Source organism: Osmia lignaria, chromosome 12 (assembly GCF_051020975.1).
Source record: "Osmia lignaria lignaria isolate PbOS001 chromosome 12, iyOsmLign1, whole genome shotgun sequence".
Taxonomy (NCBI): domain Eukaryota; kingdom Metazoa; phylum Arthropoda; class Insecta; order Hymenoptera; family Megachilidae; genus Osmia; species Osmia lignaria.
The window spans coordinates 7,155,251-7,170,960 of record NC_135043.1 but is presented as its reverse complement, the minus strand read 5'-3'; the positions used below and the strand labels follow the sequence as shown (position 1 = coordinate 7,170,960).

The 15,710-nt window shown below is 41.9% G+C and overlaps 1 protein-coding gene across 10 annotated transcripts in view; it reads left to right on the top strand.

The window, feature by feature from the left end:
- LOC117603073 (kin of IRRE-like protein 1) overlaps positions 1-15,710 on the top strand; it is a 246,563-nt gene that overhangs the window by 193,450 nt on the left and 37,403 nt on the right. For all 10 annotated transcript variants that reach the window (XM_034321811.2, XM_034321810.2, XM_034321819.2 and 7 more), the window contains 4 exons: positions 804-914; positions 8,294-8,384; positions 8,448-8,560; positions 11,261-11,427. In XM_034321811.2, the coding sequence (XP_034177702.2) occupies positions 804-914; positions 8,294-8,384; positions 8,448-8,560; positions 11,261-11,427 (482 nt within the window). The remainder of the gene's footprint in view (positions 1-803; positions 915-8,293; positions 8,385-8,447; positions 8,561-11,260; positions 11,428-15,710) is intronic.

Here is a 15,710-nt window from a genome sequence, read left to right as displayed (position 1 = left end):
TTTCGCGTACGTGATTCGGGTTTCGCCAATCCGATACAACGAACACCTAGAGGGTCGTTCAAAAAAGGAATATTGGTATTTTAAACGGCTGCAACTTTGGTTCGTTGAGTTTTCATTTTGTTCTTACATTCTTTTCTCTCGCATATACTATACACGGTATATCGGGTATACGGTTAAAAGAGAAAATCCGGTGTTCCAATGTTAATTAATCTGTGAAAACGAAAAAACGAGACGCGATCGGTGTATCGCCTTGTCGGACAGGTTACAAAAAGCAAAGTGATAAGCATTTGAAACGCGGTTATTCGTTTTGAATAACCTTGTAGGGTGATAGGTAAAAGAAGAGAAGGAATGAACGAAAGGGAAATATAAAGGTGGGTGGCAGCGGCGCCGTAACCTCGCTGATAAAGCATCGAATACGTTGGATGTATGCAGGTAAAATCCAAAATAACGAAAAAAGCGAGAGAAATATCCAGGTTGGCTTATCCGACCCCGGTCCGGGAACGAATATTCCAGGGAAAAAATATCATCTCGCTTTAATCCGCAAGCGATCGTACCCACACGCGAGTCGATACTATACGCACGGTCCACGATTCGAACGAATTTGTTCGAAGAACCCCGTTCGAACTGGCTTCCTATCATTTCCTGACTTTTCCTCGGCTCTCAGGGAATGTATCGTTGCGATAGGCTAACTTCTTCGTTCCTGTTTTCTAATCAGTATATCTTGATTATGAATGGTATAAGCATAAAGATTTCAAAATGAATAGAAAAAATGTTAACAATCTGTTTTTTTGTTTTGCTTTCAGTACCACCGGAACAACCAACTATCCTGGATCAATGGGGCAGGATAGTAAACGGAACGGCAGGACCCTACGAGGAGGGTGACACTCCTTCTCTAACGTGTCGTGTAACCGGGGGTAAGTTTATCAAAAACTGGCAATGGGTAAAAGAAATCATTTAGATGGTGGCATTCATACGCGCCATTCCATTCGAACGAAAAACGTTCTTCCCGTCCATTGGCTTTAGAAACTTTCTGTCCGTATCTGACAGTGTCTAAAAAAATCCCAACAGTTTTCCTTCCTTCGAAAACTCTCGAATCCAAGCGAACCATCCGAGATACGTGAAATTTCGGTAAACGGCCGTAAACTTTGGTAAAGTTTCGGCAACTTTTTAACAACGCCATACACCAGGATTTCGAAATTTTTAGCCCGAGTAAACACGAGTTCCGGTGACCAGGGACAACCACCGGGGAATGAAAAACTTTTCTCTTTTTCTACCTGCTGGATGTTATCCTAGTCGAAGATCGCTGTTGAACTCGACCACGAAATCGTTGGGAAAAGTTCGATCGAAAGACCGTGAAAAGGGTGTAGGATGGTGGGATGTTTTTGGTGGGGTCGAAGGAGTCACCGGTGTCGTCGGTTATTAGATCGAGCAAGTTTTTATCGACGAACGAGGCTAAGTGAAAAGTTCCACGTTCGTAAGGATGCGAGACTGGAAGGAAGGAAGGAAGGAAGGAAGTCCTACCTCGAGGAGGTGGTAGGGCAAGGGTGAGGTAGGATCAAGCGTTCTCGAGTGAAACGGAAGGGGAGGAAGTACCAAAGTAGCTAGGTTCCGGTGTTTACTTTGGCAACTGGATCTAAATTTCTGTTTATAACTGCGGCAAACTTCTTCGGCTGCCTTAAAAGATTATTTCCTCCCCTCTTCTGGTCTCTGCACCCCACTTTATCCTCTTCCACGCCCCTTGTGCCTACATCCCTTCTACAAGGAAGACGTTTTCCTCTTCCACGGGACGGTTAAACGTGTTTGCATTTTCTACTAGAATTTCGTCATGACTTTTCTCCTCTATGTTATAATGTAACGAACCACTAATTTTCGCTTCGCCAAAACGAAATTTTACCATAAATATTATTTTAAGCTAGCTAAAGTGTGAACAGATATACTTGACTACGTCAAGACTTAAAGGGGAACTATCCAAGTATTACACTCACTTATTAATGAGACTTTGCCAGCTTGTAGAGCTCATCGAGCTGAACACGTCTATACCCCATTTTGGGGGCAGACGGCTAATTGTTTAAAAGATATTAACAATTACAGTTAGTTACTCCTTACATTCTGAAGTATGACAAACTTACACATACAACTCGCAATTTAAAGATCCACGGTTCAAACTCTTGGTTCCCAACATTTTTTTTTTTATTTTTTAATAATAATTTGTCGCTTTTTGAATAACTATTACATAAAAATTATCATAAAAAAAAAAAAAAATTGTTGAGAACCAAGGATTTGAACCGAGGACCTTCGGATTGCGAGTCATGGATCCGCTCCGTAGTTAAACACATGACTCGTAAACTAAAGGTCCTCGGTTCAAATCCTTGGTTCCTATTTTTTTTTTTTTTTTTTTTTTTTTCTTATTAATTCGTCTCTTTTTGAATAACTAAAATTCTATATAATTCGTCATCTTCTCATCTCTGCACAGTGTGTTATGTATGTAGCGAAACGGAGGATGCGCGAATTACGTGAAAGGCGGGAAAATCGTTTGGTACGACGTATCGTAAAGTGGATAACTATGGTACAAATATAGAAGTGGCCGACCACGAATTCAATACTCATCGTCGGTCCCACGTTTCGATGAATACATCGAAATTCGAAGCGAGGAATATTGCCGTATGCAGATTCGATGGGAATTGCATCGAAGCTGCGCGCATCGATCATACGCACTGCGGCGTATAAATTGAATATCGAGAAGATCGGCTTATCCTTAACAATACGCTTGTGGAACCGCTGCAAACGGTTGCGAACGATCCCCTACGAGTGAGTCTAGAATTTTCATTTAATTGTAAATCATCCCTTAAAGAGGGGAGAGAAAGGCTTTTAATAATAAAACATTCGCCTTTTTCCTACAAGTTAGGTTTACTTATGACATTAAGTTTACGGGCAATGTTGATTCGAAAGGGTTCAAACTTTCTCTACAAATCGGCTGGACTGCAATCTTCATAAAGTATATGAAAACGTGCGAACAGATCCCCGGGAATGAAATTCAAGGAACGATCCGTACTTGTCGCGATTCTTCTGGTTTCACTGCGAAGTTTACTGCAAGTTTCGCAATGCAACGATGCAATAAAAACGCGTGAAACGCATTCACGGTTCGACATTCATTTTCATTCGTTCAACCTAGCTCCGCGACGAAGAAGGATGGGAAAGAGGGGAAAGGGGGTCGGGGGTGGGTGCAGGGGATCGTTTGAAACGAAAAACTGAAGCGGACACGTCGCGTTAATTACACGAGACACGCGTTAATACGCGAGCTTTATCTTTCTCTCCGGGCCGTACGATAAATATTTCGCGGCGTTTTCGACGCCAGCAGCGATTAACTATAATTAACCGACACGAGGAACTCTCGTGGATGAGAATTTATGCGTTGATCTCAAAGCACGAGCGGTTGAAAAAAAAAACAAAAAAAAGGAAGGATGCTTTTCAATTTCAGCGACGCGTTTCATGCACCTGTATTCGGAATTACGCTAATTCTTCTTGTCGCCGAACTCGCCATCGAAAATAATTGTTGAGAGGCTTTTGATATCGATTAAAGAATGATCGAATCGTTTAAGATCGCGTTTTCAACGTTATCAGAATAATCTTTGCGGTTACAAGTAGATGAAACTTTCCTTCTCGTACGTCCACGCGTTTCGCTGAACCGCTCTATTATACACGATTTACAACTAATCGTAAGTAAGCCTATCCTCCCACCGTAGTGCACAGTGTTATCTATAATTTATGGCAGTGAGAAAATTTTACGACTCTGTCCGGCTTGCTGAATTTATTGCCAATTACTTAACTTCGTGCCCGGAAAGAATCAAGGGTCCTTTCTCGAGGATGTATATACACGTAAAGGTGAAGCGTTTCAACCCCTGTCTTTGACCGCGGGTATCATGCAAGGATCGACACTATTCTCTCGCTTTTTCACTATGTATTTTCTACAGAATGTCTCGAAAAGACTTGCAAATCCTCCATTCTAAGATGCATCATTTTCGAGATATAAACGATTAAAATAATGTTTCCTAAATCTATGGGAATTTCTCTACCATATTTCGATAGTAACAGAGAGAAATGTCATTGTTTAGTGGTAAACATAAACGTAATTAATAAATATGTGAAACATTAATTAGGTGTAGCTAATTGTTAAATCGGTTATACCTATAATTACTATTCGTTTGAAGATTAAATATTAACTGAAGCTTTACAGGGGAATAGAATTCGAAATTGTAATTGCTTATTCATCTCTACAGATATGTTGGGAATATAGAAATCCATTGCCAACGTATCGTGCTAATAATTAATGTAATTAAACTAGAAATAGTTGCGCTATTAACCCATTCCCCAGTATCTGAATCGAAATTAATTTCTCATATGTGTTTTGTCTTGAAAATTTACTGTAGTTATTTGTAGTAACCGAATCAAAGACCAATTTCCAGATTTTACGTTTGCATGAAATTTAATGGTTTTTTCCTACGAAAAAGATAAATAAAACACGTAGAATATTTTTGTTCCTGTTGGTCATCGGAAACGTGGGGCACCGCAACGAATCAGTTTACTCAAATAATTATCTTGCAGAAATCACTGGAACGGTTCTCCTCTCTCCCTCTCTCTCTCTCTCTTTTCTTTCATCTTCCTTTTTCTTTCGCGTCATCGAGCCCGATGCACTTTGCCTATTTCCCTTGGGTGCACGCATAATGTCTCGGGATCGCAATCTGCCGTCAACGTACTGGCCGAGTACAGGAAATGTTTATTTTTCAATCCTCCTCGCGGAACCGGAACTCGCGCCGCCATAAAAGATATTAAAAATTATTCGAGAGCGAACGCAGAGCACGAGGACGCTTAAAAAGCGAGTTAAATAGAGGATGGTATCTATGCTCTGATATGCATCGTCATCAGTTGCGCTTTGCCCATTAAAAATATTGCAAATTTAGCATTTTTTTTTTGTTCTTTTTCACACTCGGTCCGATTGTTTTCTCTGTTTACCCTCTGGATTACTATTGCTTGAATTTTCAAATATTGCAGTTACTCTTTAAAATTCCTACGTTGAACAGCGTAGCGGTGAACAGTTGAGGTACAGGATATTCCTGATTCGCTGGTTCATTCTCTCCTCGCTTATTGTTAGCGAATCGAAAGACGGTCGAAATTTTCTAAAGAATATATACATATTATATACTTGGAATTCTATCGGAAAGGAAAACCTCGTTGCATTCGTTGAGCAGAGAATAACAGACAAGGAGAAGTCGGCTTATCGACGCTTCCCCGATAATCCTAAATCAAGAGGTCCTGAATCAAGCTACCGGCGAAGCTAGCGGCGAAATGAAGAGACCCTGAATCGGGCTGGGTGTTCGGGTCTTGAATAAAGGGGCTGGAGTCTAAGGAGGAAATCTGGCAAGGATCTCGAGTCCTAGCCGGCTGGTATTTGCCTTAAGTAGAGTTCGAACCGCTGGTAAACTTGTTAGATGTGGGCGAGTAGCTGCGGACCGGCCTTAATCCGGCAAGATATCGTCCGGTATCCGCGGATTAAAATCCGTACTTTAGAGCCCCCACCCCCACCCGTTACCGAACAGATAGCACCACGGTGTTGTCGTCGTTTTAAAGGGTAGGGTCGGAAGGCAGTTCGAATATAATCGGACAGTTAAAGTCAACGCCAGGGGCGTAGCAAAGCCATTGCCAGACCTAACCAAGACCGAAGCTAAACCCCACACCAGGTAGCTGCTTCTTCAGCCTTTCCACAACCACGCAACCACCGTTACCTCACGATAGACCCTAAGTACTCGAGCAAACGACCTCACCGTCGAGCTTACGAATTGCGGAAGCAGAGTGACGCCGGGGCGAAGAAGTTACGTCTTTGCTGGTTCAATCTACCATTTACAACTCGAAATCGAACTTTTACGTTCAAGCTAGAGTCTACCAATATTTATTAGAATGATCTATCAACTGTTATTGGTACATACATACCGAAAGAATATTGTACTACTGGTTAAAAAATTCTCTTGATGTTTGATGACAAAGGAAACATAGGGAGAGAAGGAGACAGTTAGAATGCAATCCGGATCAGGAAGCATCGTGAATAACAACGACTGGAAACTAATCTAAGGGCGTTTCCATCGCAGATCAAGCTTGCAATTTCAAGTGTCGCGACGATGTTGCGTCGAGCCTGATTAAATTGCGATTCCATCGTACGCCATCGTGAATAACAATGAAAGGGCAAACGCCAGTTCCCTGATGTCTACCCTCTGCTACTTGAAAATTCACATATTTACAAAAGAATGCATTAAAAACTACGAAATTTCATTTCCTTGAAATTTTCAAATAAATTTGAATATTATTTGTATAAAATTATCTTAAGGTTGCACTATTCAATTTTCAGTGGTACTTTCTATTGGTTTAATTTATGTTTGAATAACTGTTTTATGAAATAATTTTGCAATCTGTCGCTGACATTTTCATTCGAACTTTGTGACGCGAAAAAAGTTCTTCTTACCTTAGCCTGCCGCTGTAAAAAGACTTTTCTCAATTTTCTACAATGTCAAACTTGCCTACTACTTTATAATTATATTTACGTCAATGGAACCGAGTGTGCTAATACCTTTTTCATTCACTGTTTGTACAGTTTCCAAAAATGACGTTGAACCGTTATTCTATTCATCTTGATCAACGAATTAAAACACTCTCTAGGAGGAAGTTTCTTGTTTGAAATATAAGGGTGTCACGGTTTTTCCATGCTTTTCATGATTTCTCACCCATTACCAGCGGCTAGCCGACTCTTATAACCTGCAGTATATCATTCGAGCCATTTTATCACCTTAACCGGCAGCTTTCTCCAACGAAAATATGCATCTAGCCACGGAGCCGAGTATTATTCGGCTCGAGGTAGATATGTAAATCCGTGATATAATACGAAGTCTATTCACGAAGCGTTCCGTCGAATGGAACTCGATACGATATACCCCTCGATATCCTCTTCGAACCATTTATTTTTCGATAAACGTTACTTTCTGCGAAGCACGTAGGATCGCGAAAGGGCGACCGGTTAAAGAGATCGCTGGAAACGCTAGCCAAACCCTTATTTATCATTCGGGGCAAGTGCACCAGCGAGATTCTCGGCTAACACGCAATCGATTCGACGATTTTGCACATTCGATGATACAACAAAACATTCGTCTGATATTTATATAATGAAAAAAAGAAATTATTGGGATTACAGTAGAAACTCGATAAGTGTTCGAAAGGATCTATCCGTTAAGTGTTCGCGATTTATCCCCACGAGGTTCTTCCTCGGAGCAAGCGTAGGAGACAACACTAATGCAGCGATGAAATTTTTTTTTTTAATAACAATTTCATTAATATTAATATTGTTATAATAATTTTAACTAATCTCAATAATCTTAAAATAATCTTATGTTTTGTATCTTCCTGCAACTTCATACGATTGTAATACTTTTTGTACTTTTTTTACAGTAAATCTTCTGTCCGCTAAACGTTCGTCTCTGATCCCAAATTCTGAACACTTAATCGAGTCTTTACTTTATCGAGATTCTCCCGAAAAAAGGGAACAAACGTGTAAGAGATTACCCTAGGCATAACGTATGACAAAGAGAGCTGGTGTCTGCGGCCTCCAGACAGTATTCACACTGTGTTCAGAAATCAGAGAGGAAAATCGTGCGGTCGTAGTATCGGAGTTTTTAATATTTCAGCCGCTTTGATCCGTCCTTCCGTTCGTCCGTCCTCCTGTAATTGATATTTATCGATCCTCCGAGAGGAACGAAGCTGCGCGACTATAACGCTTGGTTATTGAAGCGACCGGCATCGAAGCCAAGCCAGAAAGTCTGCCGGTTTTTGTCTGGAGCACCGCATCCAAAACTCTGGGGTATCGGCTAATTTAAAAGTTCTCGAGAACTCATCTAGCCTTTAGTAGCTTCGCCAAAGCTCGTCCCTATCTCTTCTGTATATACTATCCCTCCCCTTTCTGTCCACTCGCGAGCCTCGTCCTTACACCCTTCGCCGCTTCTATTTCTACTTTATTTCCTCGAAGAACCGTTCAAAGTCTTTCTCTTCCTCCTCGACCACTTTCCATCGCTCGTTACGCTTCATACGAGCCACGATTTACTTTCCTTTCGTGACCCGGACCGGATGTTTCGGTCAATCTTCCGGAAGACCTCGTTGCGTTCCATCGTGTCGTTTCTTTTTCAACGTCGAGATATTATATTGAAAATTATAAAAGCTTCTCTCCTTGATTCTCAATCGTTTGTTATTTGTTTCATAGGAAAACCTGAGCCTATGGTTCGATGGCTGATCAATGGTCAGGTGAAGGATGAAGAGTACGAGAAGAATGCTGGTGACGTTATAGAGAATAGGTAAGGTTTCGTTATTTTGTTTCTTTTTTCAAGTTTACGTCAACCCTTCCGTCTGTTTCTCAGATTAAGCCTGCAACCGATCACTCGATCCGATTTTGGGTCGAATTTTACCTGTCAAGCACGAAACACGGACCTAATAGAGCCAAAGGAGTCTTCGATTACCTTGGAACTAAATCGTGAGTAATCATAAAAAAAAAAAAGGAATCGTTAGTATGTAATACTTAGGTAAAGGGAAGCGTGGATTTCACTTTTCGTGCAACTGTTGAAACCGTAGCGTGTTTTTATTCGACTAATCGTTGGCTGTAAACGAAAAGGGAGAAGGAAAGAAAACGGATAATGGTAAAAGGAAACGAGCAATTGCCCGAGGTTATGGGGCTAGTTCACCCATAGGCGGTGGCGGATGTCGTTAAAAGAGGAATGAAATAAAGACAAGAAGTAGATACAAATTCTTATCGCGTGGCTAACAAATCAGAAGCCTCCACCCTGAGCCTATCTTGTCCCGCATTAACGATAAGATCTACGAGACGGCGAAAGTGGGCCAACATCCTTTTGCTCCCTCGCCGCTGTGAATCGCCTTTAAGGGAAGATAAGGCAAGATAAGGAGGAGAAATATATTAAATCCAAGCCTTGGAGGCCCCACCTTCGCTCATCCATCCTAACCTTCTAGGTAGAACCTTCTTACCGAAGAAGCCACGAAGGCCAGCTATAACCTGCGAGCTTTCGTGAAATTAGAATTCTTCGTTAACTCGCCACCCGTATCATAAGCCGAAACGACGAAATGCTATTATAATTCCAAGAGTGAACTGAAAAATTCATAGATCAATTATCTACAAGCTCCTACTTAATATCCTTCCCTCGATGTTACGACCATCACGACAAGGGAGAGAAAGTTGAATTCGCTTAAAGGGGAAGCTTCTGGTTCCACCCCCAAGGTCGTATTCGACGAATAAACGAGTCCACGAATTTACGAGAAGTGTTCGATCATCGTCGAGCAAGACATTTCTTGATAACACCGAGTCTCATCGAGTCTCACCTTTCGAGATCAACCGTGAAGGGTGTCGTTCGAGATTATTTCGTAGAAACGTTCAAACGAGGTGACCAATTTATCGTCAGACATTTAAAATGTGCATAGTCATTCTTCTTCCCCCATTTTCCTTGGTATAAAATTCTCGAAGATATTTACCATTTTACACGATCTCTTTCCGTGTCTCGTTGTTTGTCGACTTGTCGTCTAGTTGGTACGGGTTCGGCGAAAAAGACAGGAGCGCGGGGTGATTGATCGGCGCCGAATGATCGGTGCTTCCGAAAGTCACGAAATTTTCGGCGAAACGGACGACGAAATTGAAGACCCGTTATTGGTGAACGAGAACACCCATCATAGCGGGGAACGAAAATAAAAAAAAAAAAAAAAAATCCAAAGCGCTTCGTGTGCAGTGATAACGAAACGAGGGAAAAGGGATAGGAAGAGAGAGAAGGAATGCGCGAGGGTTGGTAGTACGATACTAGAGGGAGAAAGACATTCCGATAGCGAACAAAGAGAGAAAGAGATTGATCGATGCTCGCTCTTTGATTTTCGCGACCTGGACCAAGTGACCATGCATCGAGCGTGTATTCGTCTCATGGCTGGTGGAACGAAAAACGAAAGAGAAATTTAAAAAAAAAAAAAAAAAAAATACTGTGGACGGTGACGAGGCAAACCATTGGCGGGACAAGGGGTTGAGGGTCGATGAGATTGCGGATAATCGAAAAGGATGGTGATTCTGAAAATCGGGCAAATCAAATGTTTTGCGTGCAGACGAACGAGTTTACCGTTCGTTGAACGATTTGTAATAATGACGTCTGAGTAATCGCGTCCCTTACTCCTTAACCCGTTAAGTGGTACCAACACCTGCGTGCATGTAGAATTAATTATTTCCTTGATAAAAGCTAAACTGTCAGATATCAAATTTATTCAGTTTCGAACGTGCTGATTATTAATTTGTCAAATTATAAAAGTTCGAGAAGTTTGAACGAAGTTTATCGTAATGAAAGCAGAATTTCTCGAAAACTATGACGAAACTGTGGAACGGAAACGAGGAAAGAGAAATATTGAAACTCATTATAGCTACTGGTTTGACGCGAACAAAGCTGAACCAACATATCCGAGCGCATTCTCATAGTTTTCATATTTCACGCACGAATGGGTCGTATCTGGCCGGTATTGGCCAATTGGAAACGCGAATTTATCGTCCGTCAAAGCGATCGTCGCCTCGGTCGTAACGCGAAAACGACTATCGTTCCGAGCGTTTACACGCGGCCGGAAAAAATCAATGTTTACCGGGAATAATGATCGATCATCGGGCAGAAACTCGGAAAGAGATCGGTAAATATTGTATGTAACATTCCCTCCTATTCTCGTCGTTTTTCGATCGAAAACAAACGAAAGTAACGCGAATAGAACGAATAGAATGATCAACGAATCACTGTTTCGATTTTGATCGTTCGCATGTTCGGTAATGACAAATGACTGGCAATTGACCTGTCGGAATTTCACTACGTTAAATCGGCCACACGATTTGCATCGGACTCACGTAGTCCCAGCTCGTTTATCCGCCTTAATTATCGGTTCGCTTTAATTATCGCGCCCGATTAGCGTCATCGGTCCGCGTGATTGCGGGACTCGTTGATTCGAAAAAAACAGGACGGAGGAGAAGCATTATGTCGTTCGGCTAACGACACAGCTCGTTCGAACCTTTCGAAATCGAAATGATTTTCGATCGATCCAACGATACCTGTGTGGGTACAGTGTACCCACATAATTATAGACGTTGATCGCCAATCGTCGTATCTTAAATTCTTTGAAAATCACTACGTAATGAACTTTGCTTATTTTGCAGTAAAACCATTGACGGTGACAATTAGAAGGCCAGGCAAAAAAGGAGTGGGAAATGAATCACTGTTGGCGGGAAAACGTTACGAGGTGGAATGCGAGACCATGGGATCGAGACCACCGGCGGTGATCACTTGGTACAAGGGACGAAGAAGACAGCTGAAGCACACGACGGTAAGAAGAAATGATAATTATCATTTTTATTAAAATTTATAGTTACGAATGTAGGTAATATATTTTCTAAATGAAAAATATTATTGTACGAAAAACAGATTGGTCATTAATAATTTCATTATTTATAGTCTGAAAATGTACGTTTCTGTATGCATACGTAAACAGAATGAAATATGGCTGAATAATACTAATTATTCATTTCAATGTAAGCACATGTATCCATGATTAAATGACAAAGCGATAGTACACGTTCAATTAATCTATGATAATTATTAACTGGATACACAGGGACAGGAGACGGTGTCAAACTTATTAGCCGGTTCGACCGTCGAAAATATTGTTCGATCGGCGTGTACACGGCGGAGCATTATTCGGGCAACTGAAATCCGATAATCCGTTCGCTATCGTTGGCTAATTATTAGCGCATCGCCTTGACGAAATTTGTCGCGTCCCCGGTAGGTGGAACAAAAGGCAGCCATGGCATTTAATTAACAGCTAAGCTGCTTATTATAGCCGGTGCCGCGTTGGTGCCGCGTTGGTCCCGGTGCTTGTTAATTAACCTGACCCGTTCTCGAGTGCTGGACGGTAGGTAGAATGAAATACGGTAACGCGTGCTGACACTAAGGTATTTCAATTTCACTTCCTTGAAATTTAAATCAGAACGTCTCGTAAATTACGCCTCTTGCCGCGCTTCCGAAGCTTAATGCTCTCTGCTCTCCCTTCTAAATCGAGACACCCCCCATTGCCGAAGCGTCGAAGCGTTGAGGCTCGATTAATCTCACGAAATTTTTAGTATCGTTCGACCGCGAAATTGCGAACGGTGCCTGCTCGTGAATCTCGATCATCCTGGAATGCTTTCGATCGTTTTGCTTGCGTTCACTCACGTCCCTGCTGGAACGATACACCGTTACCTTTCTAAATGGTACACCCTTCAATTTGCACCGTACATTTTCAACGGAAAATTTTCGTCTTACCCTTTCCGATGAAATGGTGAAAAAAGTAGCGTTAAACGAATAAATATTACCACCTTTCACGGAGTATCGATAAAGTAATAGAGGCAACGATTTCGCTAAACAAACTTGCTACGATTCTTCTCCCTAGAATTGAAAGAGACAAAACAATTCTCGTCTAACGAACCGACACGATATCAAACAAAAACTATGCAACGATTTCTCAACTCGACTGGACAAAAGAGCTGTTCGACGACAGTAGCTAAATCGTGGCCAGTTCGATTTTCCGCTACTCCCTCGAACGGAGTTACGAGAAGTGAGACAAAAAAGAAAATCAAAGACAGATAGAGTCACGTGAAGAAAGGTCCATCTGAGAAAGGTGAGAGGGTGAGAGGGAAAGGGAGTATATTATAGGGAACGGAGGAAACGAAGAGGTGGAAAGGTTGAAAAGGTCGAAACGCTCCGGGGAACCGATAACTATACCCCTTGGCGTCGAATCTTTCCCTTGGGAAAGGTTCTCAAGGCGCAGAAACAGAGTCAAAGCGATAGAGAGAAGACGAAGAGAAGAAGATGAAAACGAAGCGGTAGGAGAGAAGTAGGAAAAGAGAAAGAACGGTTGGGTTAGGTCTGCTCGAAACGGATTGGATTCGAAGCCGACAGCTTCGGGGTCGCGTCCGATTGTATGAGCAATGAAAAGAGAAGAAGTGGTTGCGGTGGATAGATGGAGGTCAAAGGGGGAGGGGGGTTGAAAGGTACGATCGGTGCTTTCGAGGAGAGTCGATTGAATTAAGCAACCACACCTGTCGACTCCAGATATTTTCATTGGCGCCATGCTAATTGCCAATTAAGCGATGCCGATTTCGACGATCCGCAATCCGAACACCGCTACCCCCTTCGCCTCTAATTTCATCCCTAATTCTGTAACACTCATTTCGTTAAATCGTGCGTGTCAACTCACGGTAGTAATTTTTTGGAAAATTTACTACTTGGAAACCCATAATAATTGCTTACATAATACTAACTCTAGTAACCTGGATAAATTACTCGGCTTGGATTGAATTTATTCAACTTTTTAATTATTCTCCCTTTTTCGTTTCAAAACATGATTTTACGGTCACATTTCCGCAGTTATATGATATTCGCAATACAAAACTTGTTACGAGTTGTTACTCTCCATTTTTTCAATTTCGAGTGCGATTGAATTTTAAGAGCTATAGTATTTTTATTGTTCCGTTTCGGTCATTGTTTCGAAAAACGTTTCTTTCATACCGTAAATAGAATTAGTAATATCAGCCACAACAATTATTGCGTACATTTCAATATCTCATACGTATACAAGGTTGATTTTTATAAAATAAATCGAAGCGAACTTTTCAAACGCGCTGGTAGCTTTTTTATCCGTGATTATTTGCGAATCATTTCGTATTTTCAGAGATATTACACGAATCGTTGTTTCGTTAACCTCGCGTTTCGGTTTGACGGTTTTTAATTTTCGAAAGTAAGCTGATTATTCGCAGAATGAACGGTAATAATAATAATATTCTGGAAAGGGTGGCGGGATAATAGCGAAACGGTATGTGCAGCAAATGGAATTGTTGGAAATAAGCGAGAATCGTGTGACACTCTCGCAAAAGGATTTACTCTGCTTGTCGGACCGTTCGAAATTGACCGGAAAAGTAACGAGCATAGTAGGATTCGAGGCGTGCCGTAGATCCGGCTATGAATTTCCTGTATTTTGGAGAATCCGATATAGAAAGGCTGCTGGCTCGATCCGTTCAACGGCGCACCCACGATTCGAGCTTGTGATATTCGACGTTTCCAATAATGCAGCCACGAAGGCCATTGCTATTGGCTTCGAAATGAACCTGCCAGGATACATTCCGTAACACGAAGGACTGCTCATCCTTTGTCGCGTATTCCTCCACGGTCTTATATTACGTTTTCAAACAAATCGGTAGTTATTCAACGTTTAACTTTCAATTTAATTCACCCTTATTCTGATGCCACAATGTCGCTTCGCAGAGAAACGTAGAGAAAAATGGAATCGAGAAATGAAAATGAATGCAGAATTTCGTTAGAAGGTGGGTAAGGTAGAAGCTGTATTTAATCGAACTGTAGAACTTCGTCGAGGAAAATAGAAATACTGACAGGGAACGATGCATTCCGGCGGCTTTGAAAGTCATAACTACGAGTTTCCAAGCAAACTCCGCGATGCGTTACGAAGTTAGAAAGCCCTTTTAGAGCTGGTACCGAAAGCAGAGCGCGAAAATCGGCGTCTAGGTCGATGGGAATATTCGATACTCGCCGATAATGTACGTACCAGTATGCCTCGAGTGCTGGTTTCCCTCGGTTCGCTGAAATACCAGCTAAGCCGCTCACCAGTCTGCGAAACATTTTAACGGAAACGTCCGTTGCTTCCAGCTGTCAGTGTAGCCGATTTGTAATCAACATTCCAAACCGTATTATCGTTAAATTAAATAACAAACTTTTCCTACGTCCCATGCCCTGTATTGGACACACGAGCGGCACGCTTGAACCGTGCACTGACCGATCTCTTCTCTTTTCGCCAGATTTATCTCATTTACGATCATCTCTATGTAACAGAGAATGAAAAGATAAGGTGTCCTAGAATTCATTAAAATTCCCTTGCGTTCCCTGAATATTCGATGCGAGACAAGGCGTTGTCCCATCGTTGAATCTTCACACGTATCTGGTCGGTGGGTCGTCAAAGAATCTTAATTTCACCGCAGAAAAGTTGGATGAAAGTACTTCCAGGTGGTAGCCCGTTCCTCGCGACTCGCGCAGACACGCTACCTGTTTTCCACGAATTAGAATTCAGCCCCGTTTCCATCGGTGTCTGTCGTTTACACCGTTAATCAGTCCACGCGGCAAAGTCTTGGTCTCTACACGAAGGAAGAGATAGAGAGAGAGAGAGAGAATATTGCGACTGTTGGCGAACGGATACAGCGAAGCATCGTTAAGCGCTGCGGCCAGAGCTTGTTAATGAACTACGCGAAATTAATTAGGGCCGCGTGTCAACGTGTTGCAGACAACGCTCGCTCGGTGCACGTGGCGTTGCAATGTTACATTTCTAATTCCGGATTATCGATAACGCGTTCCCCTCGCATCGCTGTACACATAGAGAGGAAAATATACAAAGTAATCGCTTTGGTCGCATAGGGATGATCGTAGCTGAACTAGAAAATGTTAGAACGGCATTGGTGGTGCGTCGTTAAAAGAAGGAGAAAATGAGGGAAAGTAGACGATAAAGAGGCATCGTGGGTCGTTTTCACGGTGACGAGAAAGGTGGCGACGTACCTGCTTAAAATTCCT